Here is a 25,388-nt window from a genome sequence, read left to right as displayed (position 1 = left end):
GTTTCGAAATATATAAGTACATATATTTTAACAAGGGTTACCCCCAGATTTTGTATAAAAAAGAAAATAAAAATCATTTAAAGATAAAAAAGCATTTAAATCCATAGAATAAAATCGCCATGTTGTTCGAACTACTGTTCACCCTGTGTTATCAACTTATTCTAGCAAAATATTTTAAAGAAATGATTCTCACTATATATGGCGGGTCAACTGTGCCTATGGGAAGTCACATTTAGGTTTCATCATCCATTTGTTATGTGAACAAGCATTGTACATATTCAAATATTAGTAGTCTTTTAATAGTTGTGCCATTAATATATTTCCTGCATAGTTTTATACATGAGAAAATTGCTTATTTATGTTGATATTGGGCACTCTGTAAACTTTCAATATGCACATATATCCCTGTTTTACATTTATGGATTTGTTAGAGAGGGAATTAAAACTTTTAAAACAAGCTAGCATATATGATTGGCCATTTTAGGAACCTTAGGTAGTAGCAGACTGAACTCATGGTGACCAAATCCTCTAATTCAAGTCATGAATTAGTCAAAGTGCTTGTATAGATATCAAATTCAATTATTCAAGCAAACCTCTATAGCCCTTTGCAGTTGTTTTTATATTCTTACAGACGTTTGGAGACTGTTTACTCAAAAACATGGTTTCAGACAGATTATATATTGTTTTTCTTTTAAAATCAAAAGTTAACAAAACCCGGTCCGAGTCACCGAGTTGACCCGCCGAGTCACGAGTCAATAAAGAACGAGTCGAGTTCCGAGTCACGGGTTTTAAAACCTTGGTATTTTGTGCGTAAAATACTCGTACTTAACAAATATACGAACTTTGAATCTTGCAACCTAAGGCTATGCATACATGCTAAGTGAAACTAATCCTACCTGGTAATCCGTGGAGTTTTTATGAGAAGCAGAAACTCCCAAAAATATTCCTAGGGATTTCCCTCTAGGATTACACAATGTGGATCGTGCTTGCCGACAGATGTGAAAGCGGGCGCGGTCTTACACGCGCCTCAGGTTTCGTGTCACAAGCACAGGAGTGCGTGCATGGTCTATCGCACTGGACAGTGATAAGTGGAGCGAACCACTATGAAGGGCGGTTTATCGTACCCCTCGCGACAACCAAGGGAGAAGGGTTGCAACGACGAGGCAACAATCTACAACATCGGTGGTTCGACAGTGAGGTTGGCAGGCCGCACCTGCCAACCGGTAATGCCATGATGAGCGAGGAGGAATCGGGCTGATCTGCACCACCCGCAGTGCAGTTGAGGTGAAGAGGCTCGACTGGCTGGGCCGGGCCTACGAGTCAGGCGACAGCAGGGAGCTGGAAGGTGGGCGACGGCTTGGCTGGGCTGAGTCACCCACGACCGGGGTGCTTGACAGAAACCTGGAAGAAGAAGAGGAAGGAGAGAGGAGGTGGGTGATAGTGAAAAGAAGGAGAGGAGGTGGGTGACAATGGCTATTCGGACACTGTGTTCACACAGAAAAGGAGAGGAGGTAGGTGACAGTGGCCGAACGTGTTCACACAGAAAGGAAAGGGGGGTAGACAGCGATAGCAACGCTCAGCTGTGATGGCCGGGCTCTATCGAGCTCCGGCTGAGGCATAGGTTGGTGTCACCGACTGGTGCTGCTGGGGGTCTTTGCTCGCCGGAAGAGAGAGGACGGGAGGGGTGAATTGACCCCTCTCATCGCCTGAGAATGGAGGAGGGTCAATGAGAGGAGAGACACGAGAGTGAAAATGCGAGTGAGTTAAGGGGGGTGGGTTATGGTGATTGCATGCATAAAATTATGCGTGAAACAAGGGATTTGAGAGGGGGTAGGTGAGGAAAAAGGGGAGAAAAGGGTCTGAGGTGAAAGGTGTGTGGAATGAGGAGTGAAATGAGGGACGTGAGAGGATTAAGTGAAGTGATGATTTTGGGTTTTGTGTCCATGGATCCAAACCCAAATCCATTAACTATAGGCATGCATGTTTGTGTGAAAATGTTCTTGCAGTTGCCCATCTTATTAGAGTCAGTTGTCAGTTTCACCCCTCACATGCTATCTTTGTATACTTGTATAGGTCGATTCTAGCACACAAGATCCAGCAATGCAAATATAGGATAAACTGTACGTGATGGAATAAAGTTGGTTTCATGAACAAATCTGTATCATATTAATATGGATCATGTATTCATATTTGCCGTGGGAACTGCTAGATTTACATCTATGGTACCATTCAAAGTGTTCAAGATTCAACTAATCCAAATAGGCAGCCATCCATGACAATGTGATTTTGTTCCTTGCATACTCTAGTTTCAAGAAGTTGCTGATCACTCAATTTGTATCAGTGCCAGTATCATACGTTGAATGGAGATTATGCAGAGTTCAATCTTTGCTGAATTTGGCTGACTAGGGTCTTGGGCAAGTGGGTCTAGATTTATGGTCATTAAAAGTCTTGGTAAGACTTGTTTATTTAATATATCAAGTGGAGTAAGTCTTGCAGTAGATAAAGTTCATGAAGTCTTGTCATGTGCAATGTTGTGAAAAGCATTGAGGCATAGCGAAGCGCTCCACAAAAATATGAAGTGAGGTGTAAGCCTGAAGGTGTAAATTGTAAGCATAAAAAATATATTTGTAAAAACTCAAAAAACTTTAAAAAATATATAAAATACAAATAAATAATATAAATGCTTTATTGACGAAGCAACAACCAATAAAAAATAGGAAATCTCAAATAAATATTGAAAAATATGAGAATAACATGTAAAAATAACATTAATGCAATAATTTGATCTATCTATATAAGTATCTAATAAATAAAATATGAGCCACAAAATCACTAACAATCAAATTCATCAACATCATGTCATCATCATATAATGCGTATTAGCATTAACAACCACAAGTTAATGTATTTGTTCAAAACTCAAACTCTCCAAAATGAGAGTTACAACATTCACAAATGCAAATGAAGGACCAAAAAAACATAGGAATGTCTATAGTCCTATGATATGAATTAGACCCTAGGCTTTACTTGTGTCTCGTCATCATCAATATCCAAGCCTTCAATGTCATCATTTGAGGAATCTATATAAACAAGTTCTTTATCCTCATTTTGTGTCTCTTCATCAGCTGCACTTTCTTCCTTCACATCCTCAATCACTTATTTTTCTTTTTAATAAAAATTCATGTATTAGATACTGATTTTATATAATTAAAAAAATACATTTATATTCTTAACAAGGTAAAATGAATATAGCTTTACCTAGAGCTCTTGATGACCTTGTAGTATTGTCTTTCCTAGAACCACTTTGTGAACCGTGATGCAAAGTGACTTTTTTAGTAAGCATATGCTCAATGGTTCTTATGTTGAAGTTCGGGTCCAACCATAAATCCTCCAACCAATTAGAATCGCTAACCAATACTGGATATTCTCAACAATCCACTCATTATTTGAGTCTATGTGATCTAGACATATTGGCTCTTTGGTAGTCTTTCTCATATTTTGCTCCATTCATATTGTACATGACAAAAACCAATGCATTAATCTTCTCTTGTTCAAGTTTATTTCTTTGTTTTGAATGCAATTATAAGTCACGTACATACTCTATTTTCACTCATCCCGATGCATTACATGCCAAACTTATAATTCGAATTGCAAAATTCCTTAGTTCATGATTTTCATGCCCAAATGATCTCCAAGTTACATTCAAATAAAACAATAAAAAAATGATACAATAATAATCTCACAATTAACAAAAAACAAAACATAAAAATAATATTATATTTATTAACATAATTATAAACTTACCATGACTTTTTACTTTCCTTTGGTTGCCTCTACCGAACTACCCCTTTGCCTTTTTAAATGCATCTATTTGTATTGTAATTTTCAATCAAACATTTGCATCAGAAACCATTTTTTCATTACAATCATATAAACCAATCATAACCATGGTTTTAAAACCCGGTGACTCGGTCGAGTCATGTTAACTTTATATTTTATATAAAATATATAAATATATGTATATACTATTTATATTTTATAGTATTTTACCAATACATTATATATAATATATATTATATGATAATTTTATAATATATTTAATGTATAATTTTTATTAATACATGTATAATCATATTTTTATATATAATATACACAATATTTATATTATATTTCATATATATATATATATATATATATATATATATATATATATATATATATATGTTGACTTGCCCATGACTCGGCCGAGTTTTGTAATAACAGAGTTACATATGTTTTTTGACCCAGTGACTAGGCCATCTGGGCCAAGTCAATCGAGTCACCAGGTCAACCCGATGAGTTTTTAAACTATGATCATAACTTCTCCATTTGGGGTGTAGTTTTCAACATAATGAAATTAAAGATTTAAATACTCGGTTGCATCCCATCGTTTATCAATGATGTCCCAAATAGGTTTATATTTTCTTTCCACGTTACCAAGGTTCAAAGCAAATTTCCTCCTTTGCTATATCCATTGCCTTGTACAAGAATCCCATAGTAGGCTCATCTTCATCCTCTAATCACAATAATTTCACGGAACAACGTAACATTAATTGCATATGATATGACAAAAAAAATTATGATCATTAATAACAATATGAGCAATCTTGTTATCCTCATGTAATTAGATGATCTAAAATCTTAAGACAAGAGCATCAACTTCAACTTTTTCTTGTGGCTGCCAATGCTAGGAAGCTTGAGATGTGATGTGACAAAATGAGTGACGATTGAATATAAAATTTATTTTCTTTGTGAACTTTCTCATTAAATTTAATATCTATGCATGACTATTGATGCATTTTGTATTTTTTTGCCTTTTCTATTGTATCTTTAAAAATTGACACCTTCTCAGTATCTTCTAACATCAAATCCAAACAATACACCACACGTGGTGTCAAAAAAATGTATTATCTGTTGTTAATATATTATTAGCTGACATATAATTTGGTGCATTATGTGTAATGAATTGCACCACATTTTCTTAACAAACTTTTTTAACTTCAAATAACTTACACAAATTTTCATCAGTTTTTTCATGTCACTAATGCAAGATGAGCTATTCACAAGAAAATTAATTAAATTTCTTTCCTTGCCATATGTCCAATCATCTACCATATTGTTGCAATCAACTTTTGGCTATTCTTTTTCGATCTCTTTTAACCTATGTCACAGGGACTCGGCAAAACAGATGCCGCACCCGCGTCGACGCGGCGCGACGCGGGATCGCGTGCGGGTGCGGCACCGGGTGCGGTCAACACGACCTTGGGTGCGGCCAACGCACCCAGGGTCATTTTTGTCCACATTTTTGGGCGAAAATTTTTTTTCCCCTCGATGAAAAGGAGGAGGATTAGGGCAAAATTTTTTTTTTGCCCTAATCTCTCCTCTCTCTCCCCCTGAGCTCGAGCTCTCCCATCGCCGCCCCAGCTCCGTCGCCCCCAGCGTCGCCGCCCAGACTCCTCCTCTCGGCTCCTCCTCTCGGCTCGCAGGTATGTCTCTCACTCTCTTCTTGGGTCAGCTGGAGAGGGGCCGAGCACCCCCCCCTCTCTCGGTCTCTTGTTGGGTCGGCAGGGGAGGGGCTGAGCCTCCCCTGCTCCCTCGTTTTTCGGCACAGGAGGGGCCGAGCCCCTCCCCCATCTACCTCTTTTTTTTGGGTCGATTGGGTCGACAGGGGAGGGGCCGAGCCCCTCCCTTTTATGTTTTTCTTTTTTGGGTCGAGCCCCTCCCCCATATGTTTTTTTCTTTGGGTCGACAGGGGAGGGGCCGAGCCCCTCCCCCATCTTTTTTTTTTTGGGTCGACAGGGGAGGGGTCGAGGCCCTCCCCCATATGTTTTTTTCTTTGGGTCGACAGGGGAGGGGCCGAGCCCCTCCCCCATCTGTTTTTTTTTGGGTCGACAGGGGAGGGGCCGAGCCCCTCCCCCATATGTTTTTTTCTTTGGGTCGACAGGGGAGGGGCCGAGCCCCTCCCCCATTTGTTTTTTTGGGTCGACAGGGGAGGGGCCGAGCCCCTCCCCCATATGTTTTTTTCTTTGGGTCGACAGGGGAGGGGCCGAGCCCCTCCCCCATATGTTTTTTTCTTTGGGTCGACAGGGGAGGGGCCGAGCCCCTCTCCCATCTGTTTGTTTTTTTATTTGGGTCGACAGGGGAGGGGCCGAGCCCCTCCCCCATATGTTTTTTTTTTGGGTCGACAGGGGAGGGGCCGAGCCCCCCTCGCTCTCGCTCTCTTGTTGGGTTGGCAGGGGAGGGGCTGAGCCCCCCCTTCTCCCTGTGTTTTCGAATTGATTTGAAAATTGTAATGTATTTTTTTTTGTGTTTTCAGGATAAAAATGACCGATAAAGGGAAAGGACTTGCGTCATCCTCATCCCAACATGTGAGTTCTGCTGCTAGTTTTGCTGATAGTTGCAGTGGGATTGAGATGTGGGGCCACTATGGATACATGTAAATAAACTTGCAAAAACTGGAGAAGGAGGTGGTGGAAACAAAAGATTTCGATGCAAGCTCTGCGAAAAAGATTTTGTTGGGTCTTACACAAGAGTGAAGGCTCATTTGTTGAAGATACCAAGACATGGCATTTCAGCTTGCAGAAAAGTTGATGAGGCAATGCGAAGGCAATACAAGAAAATACAAGAAGAATATGAGAAGAGAAAGGCAATGGACGATTCTTCTGCACTCAGTGTGCCATTTGCAAGCCACCAAGAAGATGCTGAAAAAAAAGAAAAGTCAATCTAGGAGGTAGAGGAACGATACAAGCAACATTCAATACATATGGAAGAGAAGAATTGGATAGAAAAGTTGGGAGGTATTTTTATTCTGGTTCACTCCCATTTAATGCGGCTAGAAATCCTTATTGGAAGGATTTAGTTACATCCTTGGCAAATTGTAATTTGAGTGGTTATGTGCCTCCAAGTTTAGAAAAAATACGAACCACACTTCTTGCAGAAGAGAGGGCAAACGTGGAGAGGTTGCTAGAAATTAAAAAATATTCATGGGAGCAAAATGGAGTTTCCATTGTGTCTGATGAATGGACAGATATTCAAAGGCGTCCATTAATCAATTTCATTGCTTGTTCGCTTAGTGGCCCAATATTCTTAAAAGCAGTTGATGCATCTGGGGAATATAAAAATGCAGAGTATTTGAAGGGATTTTTTATAGAAGTGATAAAAGAAGTGGGTGATCAGAAAGTGGTACAAATCATTACAGACAACGCTCCGGTTTGTAAAAGTGCAGCGTTGAGTTTGGAGAGTGAGTACCCTCATATTTTTTGGACTCCCTGTGTAGCACACAGCTTAAATCTAGCCCTAAAGAGCATATGCAACCCCAAAGAAGAAGAAAATTCACAAGCATATGCTTTATGTTCATAGATTGAAGATTTAGAAAGAAATGTCAAAAGCATTAGGAATTTTGTTGTTAACCACCATCGTGCTAATGCTATATTTAATAGTCATTCTGATTTGAAATTGTTGAAGGTTGCTGAAACACGTTTTGCATCCATCATTGTGATGATGAAGATGATTAAAAGAGTGAAGAATGCTTTGATTAACATGGTGACTGATGAAAATTGGACATTATATCGTGTTGATGATGATATGAAGGCTCAAGAAATTAAGAAATTCATTCTTGATGATGAGTTTTGGGTCATAGTGGTATACTTCCTTCAATTTACGCAACCTATTTGGGAAATGTTAAGAGAAGTTGATAAGGATGAGCCCATGCTTCACAGAGTTTATGAAATGTGGGATAATATGATTGAAAAAATACAAGCTATAGTTTTCATGCATGAAGAAAAAAATCCTGCATTGGATGATTCAAATTTTTTAATCATATTCATTCAATTTTAGTCAGAAGATGAGATAAGAGCAACACTCCTTTGCATTGCATGACACATTCTCTTAATCCAAAATATTATGCAGATAAGTGGTGGGCTGGTGGTATTGGTCGTGTCCCTCCAAATTTAGACCCAGAGCTATCAAGACATAGAAATATGTGTATGACAAGACTTTTTCCAGAAGCATATCTTCTACATCAAGTCACACAAGAGTTTGGAAAATTTTCATCTTCGAGATTATATGCATCGGCATTATTCGCGAGAGAAGAAGATAATATAGATCCTATCACATGGTGGTCAACATTTGGATCAGAAACACCTCTTCTGCAACGTTTTGCATTAAGATTGCTATCGCAGTCTGCTAGTTCATCTTGTTGTGAAAGAAATTGGAGCACATATTCTCAAATCCACAACATGAAGAGAAATAAACTCACCAGCAAGCGTGCAGAGGATTTAGTATATGTTCATTCAAATCTTCGATTACTTTCGCGAAGCAATGATGAATACATGTACTAATTTGCTCTCTTAGTTATTTGATTATTTCTTAGTTTTCATTTAAATATAGTTGTATTGTATTTATCATTTTCAAATTGGGTTTATAATGCAGACAAGGAACATCCAAATTTTGGGATGTAAACCCAGAAGAGTGTGACTTCGAGGGAGAACATGAATTCAACGTAACAAACATGGATTTAGCTGAACCCAGTATTCCTTCTAATGATGCATTTGATGATGAAGAAGAAAATTATTAGCATTCATTACTTCATCAGGATATACTTTGGTATGTAATTTAGTTCTTTTATGCAATACTTATTTGATTGATATTTAGGTCGATTTATGTAATTGCTTTACTTATTTGATTGATAATTTGATATTTAGGTTGATATACTGCATGCATGATGAATCATATTATGAGTTTATGACAATGTTTACTGTTAAATGTTAAACTGTTAAAACTTCAAAATTATATATATATATATATATATATATATATATATATATATATATATAATTTTTTACATTTTTGCCCCTGCCGCACCCCCGCACCCGGGTTTTTTGGAAGTGCCGAATCCCCGCACCCGCACCCGCACCCGCACCCGCACCCGCACCCATGTGACATATCTTTTAACATTTCATGTGTAGATTGTACCTCATCCTTTAAAATTCATGTTTTGATCTTATGGTAAGAAAGTCGTTTGAACCCTCACTCTTAATTTCCAACAACATTTAGCATTAGATCAAAATATAGACTTACAAAGATTAAATGGTACAGCATTGGCATAAAAAACCCTCCCTATGACACACCATATACCTTTTGTCTCATCGCTTTTGAATGCACTATTAATTATGGTTTGTCGTGCTTCTTTTTGTACAAATTGGTCTATGGGTCCTGCTGTGTTTTTTTTGCCATACTACTTGATCCACCGACCTCAACATTATCGGCCATGATGTTGTTGAACCAAAATAAAACTCCTACCAATTTCTAACTTTGTTCTTCTTCTTGTTTCCTTTCCTTATGATCCCATAGATAATTCTGAAAGAACCTTTTCACATTAGGTAAAACTTTGTCACATGGAATTACACTGTCTTGTGCCAACTAAATGATATTTCAACCTCGAAATGCCACCTGTAATCTCTCTGACAGTAGTTGCATATTACATACCCTATGGGTTTTTTTATCCTCGGTGGGATTTGGAACTTTAGTTCCATGATCACATTCAGCATCTTTTTCCATTGTTCAATTGCAACAATGCAAATGAAAATTATATATATTTATTATAACTCATAAGCAAAGACCAAAAAATCAAAGAGTTGTATAAACAAAGAATCAATTAAAATTTACATATAACGCACAAATAAAGAGTTATAAAAACAAACAATCAATTACAATTATAATTACATATAAAACACAAATAAGGAAGTAGATCAATAAATTACTAAATCAATGTATATATATACACACACAAGTGCATTTTAATGTGTAAATACAACAAATTTTAACTTTTAATATATATATATATATATATATATATATATATATATATATATATATATATATATGCACACAACTAGGTTATGTAAAGAGCAAATTTTATAACAAATTTCTCAACCCTATACACAAAACTCATCTAAAGTTCTATTTTCTAAACAAACATCAAGCTGTTTTTTCATGCATGCTTGCTTGCTTGAAACATTAGCTTTATTAAATGACTAAAATCACACATAATAATCCATATCTATGCTTGCTCTCACACACAAAAAAAGAGCTTAAACTTGTTTTTTCAATTAAAAATTCTTGAACTATGTTGTGCACATGGGTGCGGGTGCGGCACTTTCAAAAACCTTGGGTGCGGGGGTGCGGCAAAATTTTTTAATATATATATATATATAAGGGGGTCTGGGGTTCCCCCCGGAGCGGACAGAATTTTTTTTTTTAAAATCCAAAAAAATGGACCAAAATGACCCTGGGTGCGTTGACCGCACCCAGGGTCGGGTTGACCGCACCCGGTGCCGCACCCGCGTCGACGCATGTGCGGCACCTGTCTTGGCCGAATCCCTGTGACATAGGTTGTGCTTTATGTCATGAGTACGAACAACAAACATTTTCATTTTTGTTTTCAAGAAGCTACATCTCAGCAGATTTGAAAGGTAGGGCCTTACTTCCAAATCGAGTTCATGGAGCCTATCTCACCTCCATAAGGTGTACATCATGGAAGGACTAAACAAAGCAAGAAGAAAAGGAGAATAAGGGACGAAGAAGGAGACTGAAAGAAGAAGAAAATGAAGAATTCGTGGAGGGAAGAAGAAGAACAAAAGAAGAAAAGGAAGGAGGGAAGAAGAAGATCATAAGGAAAGAAGAAAGAAGAGAAGGAGGAGAGAGAGAGAGAGAGAGAGAGAGAGAGAGAGAGAGAGAGAGAGAGAGAGAGAGAGAGAGAGAGAGAGAGAGAGAGAGGTGCTTACTTGGGGAGCCTCTGCCTCCACCTTCTTCTTCTTCTTGAGAGAGAGAGAGACCTTTGGGTCAAATTTGGGCTTTGACCCCAATTGGACCCAAATAGCCTGAAGCACACCTCACTTTGAGGTGTATCCCTCATGGCCTATGAGGTGCCCACCTCAAGGCTAATTGCGCTATATCAGTGCTTTTTGCACCTTGAGGCACTCTTTTCACAACATTGGTGATGTGTTTTCAAGTATTTTCAGTTATTTCAAGTCTGCATTCTTGAATACATCCTGCTAGACTCGTCTTATTCTTTTTGTGCAGCAGTCCATGTTGAGGACAAAAGGCCAATATTTTGTTAGCCTTTCCACTGCCTTGCCAGGCTTATTCTCTTCTAACTTGAGATGGTTCTAGCAGTTGTTTTTTTCCTTTTGTTCACTTGCCGAGACTTGCTTGGGCCGTGACATGCAGATGGTTGCAACTCTTGAGTTCAAGTCTTGCCTCTGCACTTGGATGGAGTGCCGAAAATCACGTAAATGCTCTATTTTTACTCCTGTACCATATCCTCTTATATATTCTTAATGGAAAACTTTGCCAAAATGGTTTTTTATCCGTGTTTGGAGACATAGCCTAAAATAGCATCCTAATGACAAGCAGTTGGCTTCATATGCATTAGCTACTTCCTGAGTAAATATGTCTGAGCTTGACATAGAGAAGAATGGAGAACTTTTGTAATTTGATGAAATGTATGTTCAGTACTTTGATTTTTAACGATTACTTGTCCTTGTATAGCTGCAGCATGTCATAGGGCTGTTATCATGCTGGATCTAAGCATTGGTTTATTTCTAATCGTTTTCAAATTTATGGAATATTTGTAGTGATCATGTCGTTCCAAATTCCAAAATGATAAGTTCTGTATTCTGCAGCTTTGGTTCTTTTTTTGGACCTTCTCAGCCTGTTATTGCAAAAAGGGTGATTGAAGAAAGGCGTGCAATGCTGGACTTACGACATATTACAGCCACTGGACCAAAGGCTGCTTCACAGGTATGAGCATGTGAACCTGCTGGCTTTGTTGCATGTTTCTCTCCTGCTGACCCAACTTATGAATACTCGTAGCTGCAGAACAAGAATGTCATTACCACTCCAAATGCAAATATAAGGTCTACTGAAAGTAAGCGGCCAGTGAAAGTTGTTGACAAGGTATGAAGGCGATAAATAATTGTTCCGTTGATTTATCTATGACAAGGTGCAAATTTCACATCAAAATGAATCACTGTATCCTTGCAGGCAAAGTTGAAAATACAGAAACTTAAAGAAGCCAGAGATTATTCATTTTTGTTGTCAGGAGATGCAGAATTTCCTGCCCCTGTAAAGGAGGGGCCACCTCAACAGAAAATCATCCCTACTTCTGGTGTGTCGATGGTGCCCTTATGTCCACTATGTTTGAGTTTATTCTTTCTTATATTTTCACGGGGAGTACTTATGCAGGTCACTCTGATGTCTAAGATGCTCGGCCAAGGCAAGTGACTGCAAACGGAAAGCCATCAGTGAGCAAGCCTGCCAACCTGTCGAATGCTGTTCGTGATAAAAATAAAACAGTTTCAGCTGGAAGGCTGCTACATAAGGTTGGGGTACAAAAAGGGGCTCCTCCAAACAAGCCTAAACCCTCAGGCGAACCTAGGAAACTTCTCGCTAGTAATACAGGTGCTGGACCCGGCTGGCCTGTTGGAACAAAAGTGACGTATCAGAAGTCACTGCCAGGTCAGAAGTCACATGGTGTTACATCGGATCAGAAGAAATCTTCCCATGCTAATAACAAGTGTAACCCTTCTGTTGGTGCACCAAAGATGCCTTTGCCAAAGCAACAAACACTGGTCCAAAAGCGGCACATAGAGCAGGGAAGGCTACCCCAGAAGGCTGAGAGGCCAATTGATAAAATGATGTCTGAACGACTCACATCTACATCTACTAAAGTGGCATCTCAACGCCCACCCGCTGTAACATCTCAACGTGCACCTGCAGTAACATCTCAACGCCCACCTACAGTAACATCTCAACGCCCACCTGCAGGAACATCTCAACGCCCACCTTCTGTAAAACAACAGGTCTCTCTCTCTCTCTCTCACACACACACACACTCTGATACGCAGACACTGAGAAGCCAAGGTGCACAATTTGGGTCTATGGCTTTTACGTATTTGTTAATATTTGATGGCAGTCCATGGTTTCATCTTTTTCTTCTGTATCTTTTTGAGTTTGCGGAAATGTTTCATTGGCTACCTCAGATTTGCTTTTGGCTGCAAGGGAATATAGTGATATGCTGTCTGATGTCTATGATTAATCTATTTCTACTGGAAATGCCACGCTAAGTTTGGAACCTTACTTTAGAATCATGTCACGGTTCTCTTGCCTCTGGTGCACCACGGGAAGCAGACATGTTTTACTTTATGCCTACATGCTTTTAATGCACTTTCTGCATCTTCAAGCATGCTTTTCACACACTTCATATTGTCCATTGCAGTGGTTTGTATCATTGTATGAGAAGCACTAAATGCTTTTTGGTTCACTTCTTAATTCAGTTTTTATGTCCCACTTCACATGGACTTGAAAAGTTCTTGCTTCCATCATTGCTTTTCGATTGCTGCTTTCTTTCCTGGAAACTTTGGATTAATCTCCAATGGTTGAAACAAACACTGTTGGGGTTGTCATTTTTGAACTCTCAAGGGGTATGTATAGGGTGCGATTGTAGGAGAAAAAGTCAGCGACAACTTTGCATGTGGGAGAATAAAATTATCTCACCTCTTTTCACCATGGCGCTGCATGGGCGAAGTTCATATTGCATATTGCAGGAATTGGAACTAGCATACAAATGGGCATGTATAGGGATGTCAACGGGTCAGATGTAACCCAATATCTGACCCCAATCCATATCTGATTAGTCGGATTCTGTAGCCAAATCCAGATCCAATTAAAAATCAGATTTGGGTTCTGTATTGAGTTTTGCATTGAGACCCAAATCCGATTAAAAAGTGACGACTAAAATCTGAATCCGATTAAGTATAAATATCGGCTTTTAAGCTAAGTCTGATCTGGATTCGGTTTTATCTTTTTCCATCATACTCCAAATCCGAATCCGAATCTGATCAGGTCAGATCCGTTTAAGTCGGATTCAGTAATACCTAGATCCGACCCGGTGACATCCCTAGGCATGTACTAGGTGCGCATTTGATTGCCTTCCCTATGTGGATCTTTTTGACAACTTTGTTTTTTATCATTTGCTCTCTCTCATTGTAATTTTTCATTTTAGAATGTGAAGCCTCCAAAACAACTTCCTTCACGGCCTATGAGCAGCAGCCGGCCAAAGAAGAGGCCTGCAGATGAGTATTCTGATGAAGATGAAGATGAAGGAGGTGGAGAGGATTACCGCAGTTTGATCAGGCAAATGTTTCGGTGAGTGTTTCCTTTTGTATCATTCTTGGTGAAAAGTGGGTCTGAAGTTTGGTTAAGCTGGTTGCTTTCATCAAAAGGTGGACCTGTCCTGGAACTTGGGCATTCATAGTCTGAAGACTCTGAACTGCCCTATATAAATTTGCAACTTAGGAATTGGTTGCAAAGAGTTGGTTACTTGGTTTACCATGCCTTTTTATGACTTCTTACGTTTGTGATTTTCACTTATCATGTACAGGTATGATCCTAAAAAATACAGCGGGATGGATGATGATGACAGTGACATGGAGGTTGGCTTTAGCCGCATTCAAGCAGAAGAAAGGAGAAGGTAACAGATTATTTTGAGGTGGTTCACCTATCAATTGAAATTCATAGCCATGTCTGTGGTCCTGTTATCCAGGTAGAACTTTATTGATACAAGGGCTTTGATGATTCCTGGTTATTCTGAATTGTTATGATGCCTTCTATCCTAAGTCACATGGGTACGGGTACAGGTGCGGGTACGGAGGGTGCATGGCAATTCCAAAAAATGTAGGTACGGGGACACAGAGGTATATATATATATATATATATATATATATATATATATTACATAAATATAAAATAAATTCCAAAAAATCAAAATCTATTATTCTAACAAGACAACATAAACTAATTTAACATTTAATCAATTAATATTTAGCAACCAACTAAACTAGTAAGAGAAGGTGCTAACAACTTTTATTCAAAGAATCAAAATTCAATAACAACCAACTAAACTACGACTAACAAATTAACATTTAAGAAACAAGTTATAACAAGCTAATACCAATTTCAGATAAATAGATAATAGATATTAATACCTAACAATTAGTACTTAGCAAACAGAATACAACAACAACAACAACAGAATAGTGAATATAAATTGAATATATTTAAATTAATAAATTATAAACTGAATCTAATCTAAATAATAAATATTTATGCAGTCTAAATATATTCAGTCTGAAATATCTAAATAATCTAAATATATTCAGTCAGATAATTTCCTTATAAAGGTTTAAAGTACTACTTAAAGAAAAGTTTAGTTTAAAGTTTAAACCTTGTAAGTATCGTACCGTATCATACGATACATATCGTTACTTTGGGCCTAATCGATATGAGACACGGGTGTGTATCGTACCTATCTGGGGTGTATCCTACGATACACCCCGATACAGGGTGTATCTTACGATATACGATTAACGTATTTTATGTTGCATTCAATTCATTTTTTTTCTGTTTTTTTTGAAATATATAAGAAGAGTCCTCGATTTAGGGTTTGATTTCTTGCAAGAAGAAGAAGTCTTCATTTTTGTTTGAATTTAAAAAAATTTGGTTATGTAAAATTTTTAAGTATTGAGAAACACTTAGGGATTTTGTTTTTGTTTACGTAAACATGCACTATTATGGATCAGATGACTTGTTAGCTTAGTGTTGTTTATTATTTCACAATTTACATTTTTCTTATGAGCTATGTCACATAGGTGCAGAAGCGGGTGCGGATGCGGCGACGCGGCACTTTAAAAAAACTTGGGTGCGGGGAGGATATATATATATAATTTTTTTTTAACAGTTTTAAGTTGACACTATATGTATTTGTGTGCATTTATGTATTTATATATATAATATTGATAAAAATGAACTTGATTAGGGCTAACTGAATCTGCTTTTGGATAGAAATGGATCTCAGTGTGGTTGACTTCACCTAACACAAAGGAAGTTGTGTCCAAGTGTCGCACCCGCCTGGGTGCGACGCGGGTGCGGTGCCCTGCTTATGAGATATGCATGCCATTCATAGCAGCTTATGGAGACATAAATGCTTCATATGTGATTTTATGGTTGTATTTTGTGCAATTCATCATTGTTTAATGTGATATATATATATATTAGAATATTTGTAATTTTTTTCTGTTTTTTCTTGCTTTTTCGGAATTTGTATTAAAAAATATGATATTTTACTATACGGTATTACTTTAGGCCTGACCGATATGGATAACAATATGATACTTACAACCTTGGTTTAAACAGAAAAACAAAAGAGACAAGTGGCAGCTGCAATAGCCAAGACCTTGTAGATTAAACACTTAATGAAAGCACTTTTGTGCCATTAAAAATGTGAAACATAGAGATTATTGCCCCATACAACCCTCACACATTTTGTCATACAAATTCATGAACATCATCAGCAGTAACCCCTCTCTACATGAGGGACAATCCGTTGATAGGAATATTTATTAAGTGTTTGACAACAACAGATGATTACCGCTAGAGTATCATCAACAGTAACCCCTCTCTACATGAGGGGACAATCCGCTGATAGGAATATGGTCTCTGTCAAGAGGGAGACAGAGAGAGGGACAAAGACGAGACGAGTACCTGAGCTGTGCAGAGAGGGCGACGCTGCGAGGTGCTGAGAGAGGCGATGCTGCGAGGGGTGGAGAGAGCTGAGAGAGAGAGAGAGAGAGAGAGAGAGAGAGAGAGAGAGAGAGAGAGAGAGAGAGAGAGAGAGAGAGAGTTCTTTAAAAAACCCAACACGGGTCGGTTTTTTTGTGGACCTGACCAGATGCAGTGCGGGACCTGATCTGCAGCGCGCCCACACTGCATCTGGTGGCGGTACCCGTGTCGACACGGATACGACACCCCAAATGGAGTGTCCGTGTTACATAGCTTCTATCAAAGGCTGGACTTTGCAATCTTGCGGAAAGAATTTATACAGAATCTTTTGTTTTCTCTGCTGAATCCTGAATGCATTTGAATAGATTTCTCCAGCAGATTAATGTATGCATTTCTTCTTTTGCTTCTATAGTGCAAGGATTGCGAAGGAGGAAGATGAGAGGGAACTTGCCCTCATTGAGGAGGAAGAGAGGAGAGAGCAGCAGAGGAAAGGGGCAAAGAGGCTCAAGCTCAAGAATAGTCAAAGGTAGTCTTGTACAGAACGGGATTCATCTTAACATTTTCCTTGTTTTCTTATAACCTTAGATGAGAGTGATGCCTCAGTTAGATTTATCTTTCATTCTAATTACATATATTTATTAGCTCATCTAAGTTTGTCAACTTTTGGTTGAGCGATGAAATAAAAAATGTTTAGTGATGCATCTTTTGTTCACGTCTCCATCACCCTTAGTAACCATGTGAAACTTCAAGCTTGTTCACTCCATTGACATCTCAGAAGTTCCTGCTTGTTTCAGAGAAGTTAGTTGGAATTATAGAAAGGGATACTGGTTTTATGTTGCATCTTCTCCTTGATAACCCGGACTTAAATTTCTTTGCCTCATTTTGGAACTCTCTTTGTATGGGTTACATTGAGAATTGGAACCCTTTTGTGGTGCTTGGATTTTTCACATTAGAATCCTCTTTTCCCCTGTTTTGGGTAGAAAAAAATTTGATGGAACTGGACACATTCCACCTGATTCCATGAATTCAAACATGGTCTTCACGAATTCCACATTTATGATGAATACCAAACTTTTAGATAGGCTTGATCCAGGGACTATGAAATGGGGGTTGGTTGTACAAGCAAGATTATGGTTTTTGTGCCTGGTGAAGAATATCAAATATCTTAACAAATCAAACACCAAGGTAAGGAACCTGAAGGCCCTTGCTTATAGAAAATTGCATCCCTATTAGTAGCACTCTAAATCCAATGCGGGTGAGAGACTCATAGATTATATATGGTCTTTTGGAATTTATGAGTGCCTTGGGTGCCGTTCATTTTCAGGCTGAATGAATTCTCTCTCTCATCTGGTAGGTCATAGAGTCCTGGCTCAGCTTTTTTTTGTCACCTATTGTTTTAAATAATTCAAACATGTTCATGTGTTTATACCGCTTGTACATGACAGAAGAATTGACCATCTTATTCAGTAGCATGGCTCGGTTTAATACCTTCGTAACTCGGCAGCTGGCCAACGCTCAGCTCATCTGAATCTGAACAGAGCCTGGGTCTAGGTTGCGGCCCAGGTCCAACTCGTTCAAATAGATAGGCTCTGCGAATCCAACCCAAGTCTGACCCACTTGGTTAAGGTCCCCTGCTTGAAAGGTTGGGCAAACTGAACCTGCGAAAGATTGGAAACCTTAAAGATGGTGTCGATTAGGCATCCCTAGGTTATTTATCAACAAAAATTAATATAATATGAGAGAGGGATCTAATCGATTGTTTGAGGTAACCTTAAGATGGTGGCGATTAGGCATCCCTAGGTTATCTGTCAACAAAATTAATCGCTGGCACGAATCGTTCTAATTTTTTAAAAAAGTGGCACGGTGAAAATGTTTTAATTTTAAATTGATAAAAAATGTTTTTAGATATTGTATGTACGTAGAAAAACGTATATATATTGACAAGAAGACAGGAAAATTTTATAGATAGGAAAAAATTAGCGATCGGTTGAAGAGGGATCAACCGAAAAAAGAAAAGAGGGCGATATATTAGCCAAAAGAAATATTGGGCACCTCACGAAGAATCCGCTGATGGACTGAAGCCAAACTTGTAGATGCACCATTAAAAACTATTTCTTTTTTTAATTATTAAAAAATAAGGCAATCATCATACATTTCATATATCTTGTTGTGGCATGTCACCTAAGATTGCACCCAAAGAAGTGTGTCTATGCTATAGATATTCAAAGGATGGTACATGAATATTTCTTTTGCATGTTTAATGTATAAAAATAATTTTCACAGTTAAAGGTGTATAGACTGTGTAGGTAGGGGTGGACGTCGGGTTGGGGCGGGCCGGCTTAATTTGGCCCCATAAGAACCCGACATGCTAAAAATAAACTCTATTTTGTTGATGGCTCTCTTCTTAAAACTGAGTGAACCTCCTTCCATGGCAGTGACACTGGAACACTGCAACAACATGATCCTATCATGTATCTTGACTATCTGCACAAGAACCTTGCTGCCAGTGTCATTACCCGATGCAAACTTTATAATCGCTTCTCACAATCCAATGCTCCCATGATACACTAAATTCAATATAAAATAATCAGCCATAAGCAAATGTAGAGTTCTGTTGCAGTCTTTTTCACCAAATTTTGGGATGAACTTGTCACATGTGAGTATCCCACATGCTCATGTGGAGGATTCAGATGCTTGAACCTTTGTTGCCAGTGAAGACTAATACATGCTAGTTTGATCCTTGACATTCTTCTAAGGTTGTATTCGAGGTTTTCCTTAAAGGATTATGACAAAGAAACTTCCTCTATGTAATTAAGAGTGTTGGCCCATATTAAATACCTGCAGCGAATCTAGAAAGATAAAAAGGATGAGAGGATTGATGACTTGCTTCAAGGGGGTTTTCTCCTTTGTTGTTGCAATCAAGTGTCTTTAGAAGAGATCTCTAGGCCCTTACATATTACACCCCTTGGTATTGTCATCTGCCTAGAAAATGTGGGGAGTTATACCACAAATTGTAAATAACTTACCTTGTCTCCAATAACCACTCCCATTATTACCGCATTCCAAAGGTCTACTACCTTAGTAGTTAGTGAGACCCAATGGCTATATTTAGATCTAATATCTTTCACTTGGCAATAGGGGCAAACAATCATATTATATCACAATTGGTGCATCATGTATCATATATAGCAAAGCATGCACCAAGTGACCTTACACAATTATAAGAGTTATATATGATGTTTTTTTACATGCTATAAGTTATTTCTTATATAGACATATGGTTTTTTCATTATCACATGAATCATGATTTTTTTCACATATAGTATGAGTTTAGCCATAATATCATGAGATTTTACATACACTAGCTCGACTTTTCTTTTTATGATATATCTTTATCATGGGGATTTTTACAGACTAAGTTGATTTTTCATCATTCACTCATTTCACATAACTATATGGGTTTTACATTATGTAAATTTTTTTAATCATAACCCTTAATGTGCAATATCATATGCAAAATTTATTTTTATTTTCACATTCACTAGATCTAGTCTATAGAAGACCATGGTGAATTATTTTGCATATTCAACATAGCTAAGGTCTCACATTCTTAGATAATCATGAGATTCATATTATTCTTTCATGACCATGTCATAGGACATCATCTTGTCCTAATAACCATGCACAAAATTTTCAAGCACATTAGTGAAGTACTATGATTTTTTATCATCCTATAGATTCATAAAAATTTATCATCCTATGAATTAATAAAAAATGATTTGCCAAACATGATTTATGCTCTCACTTTTCAAGAATTTACCATATACTATACTTTCACTATCCAAGTGCATCATCATCATATGCAACATGTTAAAACACTCATCAAGTTAATCACACCTGATTATTTTGGATCAATATATCCAGATCCAAATAATCATAAATATAATTAAAAAATTAACATGACCTTGTTGCATACAATGCATAAAGCATCTAAAGCATGAAAAATGAAATATTCATTCATGCATTCAATTAAGCATTCATGCTAGATATCTACGTACACATGCACATTGTAATGCCACTTTTTTCTTGCATCCTATGTGCAGTAAAATAAGATTTCGTCACATAGTTAGTAGATGTGGTTAGCCTTCAATAATCACGGTTATCTCCTCACACGGTTAGTAGAGGTGGCCAGCCTCCACTAACCACATGAACTCTAAGAAAAGCCAACATGGACACCAATCCTCCTAACATGTCATTTTTAAGAGGAATGCATGATCCTTTTATAACCACCCAAGGGATGACGACCTAACAATTAGTTCAATACCAACTGTCCATATATTGCTGACCAACAATAGGTTTTTTGCCATACTACTTATCAACCCATTAATGCAAGTTATCCATGTCAACATCTATATTGATAGTAATTTTTAAGCATATTCATGCTTAAAATCAACACTAATTAATGAACCCTTATCTTGATTCAAATTAAAATTGAATCACATTGCATGCAATTTAAATCCATAGCCTTCAAATATATTAGACAAAGCTTATTTAATCAATTAAAACATGGCAAATGCTCCCCCTTTTCATGTGCCTTATGAAAAGCATAATCATATTCTTTATTAAACATGCAATCAAAGTTATTTACTTACTGTCTCAAAGTGAATTACAACTTGATCATTACGTGATCATATCAGCTTTGGATCCATATATTCAGCTATATCTTATTTATCTAGAGAGTTATTTTCAAATGTACTTACCTCAGATCACCCAAATCTCAAACTAAGGATCATCCTTAGTCTTTTTGCAAATCCTGATATAAAATGATCATAAATCCCAAGCAATTACTAAAAGCCTCATTAAAGTTGATGTTTGTATAAAAATTATAGAAATACCTATAAGCCTCCTTGCCAAACTCTGATATCAAACTCTTAGAGTTTGCCATCTTGCCCTATGCAAATAGATCCTTCTCGAAGAGAAAAGTTCAGGAGTCCAAAAACCATTAGAATTCGATATTGGAGTAAAGAGTTATGTTTGATTTACTAAATGAGCATAACAAGGACAAAATGATCTTTTTATATTTCAAATAGGTCAGGATCCGATTAACAAGATTATCGAGAGATCCAAATTTTCTTTCTGATCTGATTCTCAAATTCTAGATCACATCTGACCCTGATATGAATTCTATATATCCAACCGAAAACAAGTAAATATATATATTTTGTTTGCACTATTTGATAAACTAGACATGGTTGGCCTACTGGTAACGTGTAGGTTTCTTCACATGAGAGGTTGAAAGTACAAACCCTAACCCCATCCTCTCATACACTAATATTGTTTTTAACAATTCTAGATTCATTGAACCTATCTTTGACCCAGCTTGATCTGTGCTCAATCCTCAAACTGAACCTAACCCAGCCTGGTTTAGGTTTAATCCAAACTGGACCTTTCTGGTTCAATTCTGGATTTTCTAACTCAGATCTAGTTTTAAATCTACTTTAATATGGATCCAACCTAGACAAAGAACTGATTCTCATACTGGGCGAACCCAGGTCCGTTCAAGTCTGTTACCTAGCCGAGACAGAGAGTGAAATTCTTTGTCTCACTTGCTTTTTGACTTGACTTGATTTGGCATGCCCAGACCAAGTTGGTCTCCAACTTTACGTCGAGACAAAGAGTTTTCACTATCTGTTTCATCCTCTTTTCTACTCAACTTGGTTTGTCCAGACCTAGTTGGTCTAAACTATGGGCCGAGATAGAGAGTTTGGTCTCTTTGTCTCACCTCCATGTGACTAGACTCAGTCTGGGTATTCCAAACCGAGTCGGGCTAGATATAAAGCTCTATGTTCCTCTTCTTTCTTTGACTCATTTCAGTCTGGGCGTGACCAGACTGAGAGCTCATTTGAGGCTTTGACATATGTTGAGAAACTCGGTTTTGATGTCACATAATATGATACACTGTCTCATTTGATTTTATATGATATGATAATATGTTCTCTTGAAATAATGTTATATTATGACTGAATATGTTTTGCCTTAAATCTAACGAGTATTTGATGCAAGGATATCTCACCCAATAAGGATGAAGACTTCCTGTTCAAGTACAACTATGGTGCAATCATACTCCTTGAAGAAAAAGCTTGATGAGCCATGCTTTCCTAAAGTTCAAATGAAGAAATCGGCTACCTCAAGATGAAGATTTTTTTCTTCTTTAGAGTCATATGTAACAGAACCTTCAGGAACTTGCATATTGCATATTACATACTCATTCATAAAAACTATATCATAAAAGTATACGATAGTTTCAAAAAGCTTCTTTTTTGAAAACCAATAAGTGTACCTTCTTACAACCTTTTATGAAAGAGATATTTTGTCATATAATAATTGTACCTTCTTACAACCTTTTATGAAAAAGACATTTTGTCATTATACCTTACACTATATACAAGACAACATGAAAAAAGGAATGTAGGAAAAAGACAAAAAACATAACATCGACTATATGGAGAAAACAAATAAAATATGTTTTTGAAAAGACTCTAGTTTCCCTCTTTAAAGAAATATTGTTTAAGACAAAAACATAAAAACGACTACAAATAAAATATGTTTTTGAAAAGACTTTAGTTATCTTCTTTAATGAAATGTTTCTTAATACAAGAAGAAGACAAAAAAAAAACATAAATCGGCTACACATAAGAAAAACAAATATTATATGATTTTAAAAGGACTCTAGTTACCTTTTTTCATAACCATAGAATGTCGACTTACTTGAAGTCATCATTCTCTCTACAAAGCATTAAATGCCTTCTGTAACAAATCCTTTCTAAATATCCTTCCCAAAGAATGTCGACCTACTTTTTGGTCCTCATTCTCTCTGGAGACTTTGAAATACACAACATAAAGAAAACACTTGACATGACTATGTACAAATAAATATCTCAAAGCACTCATAGTACTTACACTCATTTAAAGTAAAGAAGTACTAATGTACCTCAAATCATTAATTAGAATAAAGACAAAACTACAACCCAACGTTCAATGTACTATTGTAAGAAATAGACTTTTTACATAAAATATGTATTACCTAAAAATAATACAACGACTAGTGTACCCTCTATTTCACCTTTATGGAAAAAGGCATTCTCGAACTTCTCTAAAAAAATGTTTTTGAAATGACCTAACATTTCACATTTCAAAAAATTACAATTCCAAAATGTAACGACTACTTTTTATAAGCTATATAAACACACACAAACAAACTATTCAAACCAATGGAATGAAATAGACGTGTGAGCTTACAAAGAGAAAAATTTTCTATTCGTGATTAGAAAAGAGAGCCTTGAAAAAGAAAGAGAAAAAGAAAAAGAAAAAGAAAGAAAAGAGAAAAAGTCAAGTCCAGCTTTTTGACAAAGAGTATCCTCTGAGTGACAAACAGAACATTCTTAGAATCCTTCATTCGTGCATTCATATCATTCTGAAGGTTCTATAGGAAGTATTGTAACTCTGTTGTTCACTGTATTCCTTCTTTGTTTAAAGAAGTAGACCTCTATGAAAGAGGGTGTTGCCCTTCTCTGTTGAGAGAAGAAGACCTCTTGGGAAGAGGGTGTGCCCCTTCTCTGTTGAGAGAAGAAGACTTCTTGGAAAGAGGGTGTTGTACTATTTATCCGGTGACTCGGATGTTATAGTGGAAATCTCAAGTGGTTTGCTTGGGGACTGAATGTAGGTCTAGATATTGACCGAACCAGTATAACTTCTGTGTTTTATGTGTTGTGCCTTATTGCTTAATTATTTTATTTTATCGATCATAATCATATTTCACTATTCACCCCCCCTCTAGTGGAATTTTATTTGGTATCAGAGCAGGTTTGCTGGTTTCGACGTAACAAGTCTTCCAGCACAAATGACATCTACCTCTTATGCTCGTGATATTGAAGGTCAACACGCATCTCGTCCTCCTTTCTTCAATGGCTCCAACTATGGATATTGGAAGTGCAGAATGGCTATCTTTCTCAAATCCATAGACTTTGCTGTATGGAAAATTGTTGAGCATCCATACACATCTCCATCCGTAGACTATAACTTATGGTCTGATGAAGAAAAGAAAATGGCAAACCTAAATGCAAAGGCTATGAATGCCTTATATTGTGCCATTGATCAGAATGAATTCAACAGAATATCTATATGTGAATCTGCATATGACATTTGGCATTCTTTGGAGGTTATTCATGAATGAACCAACAAAGTTAAAGAAGCCAAAATATCATCTCTTGTTAGAAAATATGAGTTGTTCAAAATGAACAAAGATGAACCCATCACAGAGATGTTTACCAGATTCACCAACATCACCAATGATCTCAAATCTCTGGGTGTAACATATTCCCAGACTGAAAAGGTGAAGAAAATCTTGAGATCTCTCACAACTGATTGGGAGAAAAAGACTACTACTATTGAAGAAGCTCAAGATTTATCTAAACTTACTTTGGACGACTTAATAGGCAATCTTATGGCCTATGAAGTCCACATGAAAGAAAGAAGGGAAGAAGAGCAACCAGTAAAGAAAACTCTAGCTTTCCCAGCCCTATCTGAGAATGAAGACTCAGATAAAAAATCAGAAATTGCGCTACTTACCAAAACATTCCAGCGCTTCATGAGAAGGAACTGGCTTCCAAACAGGCACAAGGAAAGAAAAGATCTTAAAGAAGATCCCATGTGCTTTCAGTGTAATAAGC

General features: G+C 37.3%; 1 protein-coding gene across 1 annotated transcript in view; it reads left to right on the top strand.

Moving 5' to 3' along the window:
- Positions 1-17,368, top strand: part of LOC149822519 (uncharacterized) — a 32,991-nt gene extending 15,623 nt beyond the window's left edge. Inside the window, exons 4-10 of the mRNA XM_089981604.1 lie at positions 11,724-11,841; positions 11,914-11,997; positions 12,085-12,208; positions 12,304-12,902; positions 14,105-14,247; positions 14,483-14,572; positions 17,072-17,368. Coding sequence (XP_089837730.1) covers positions 11,724-11,841; positions 11,914-11,997; positions 12,085-12,208; positions 12,304-12,902; positions 14,105-14,247; positions 14,483-14,572; positions 17,072-17,189 — 1,276 coding nt within the window. The 3' untranslated portion in view covers positions 17,190-17,368. The remainder of the gene's footprint in view (positions 1-11,723; positions 11,842-11,913; positions 11,998-12,084; positions 12,209-12,303; positions 12,903-14,104; positions 14,248-14,482; positions 14,573-17,071) is intronic.
- Positions 17,369-25,388: the final 8,020 nt, after the last annotated feature.

Source organism: Nuphar pumila, chromosome 11 (genome assembly GCF_984573655.1).
Source record: "Nuphar pumila chromosome 11, dmNupPumi1.hap1.1, whole genome shotgun sequence".
Taxonomy (NCBI): domain Eukaryota; kingdom Viridiplantae; phylum Streptophyta; class Magnoliopsida; order Nymphaeales; family Nymphaeaceae; genus Nuphar; species Nuphar pumila.
Note: the sequence above shows the minus strand (reverse complement) of the source record. Positions and strands in the feature narration are given on the sequence as shown.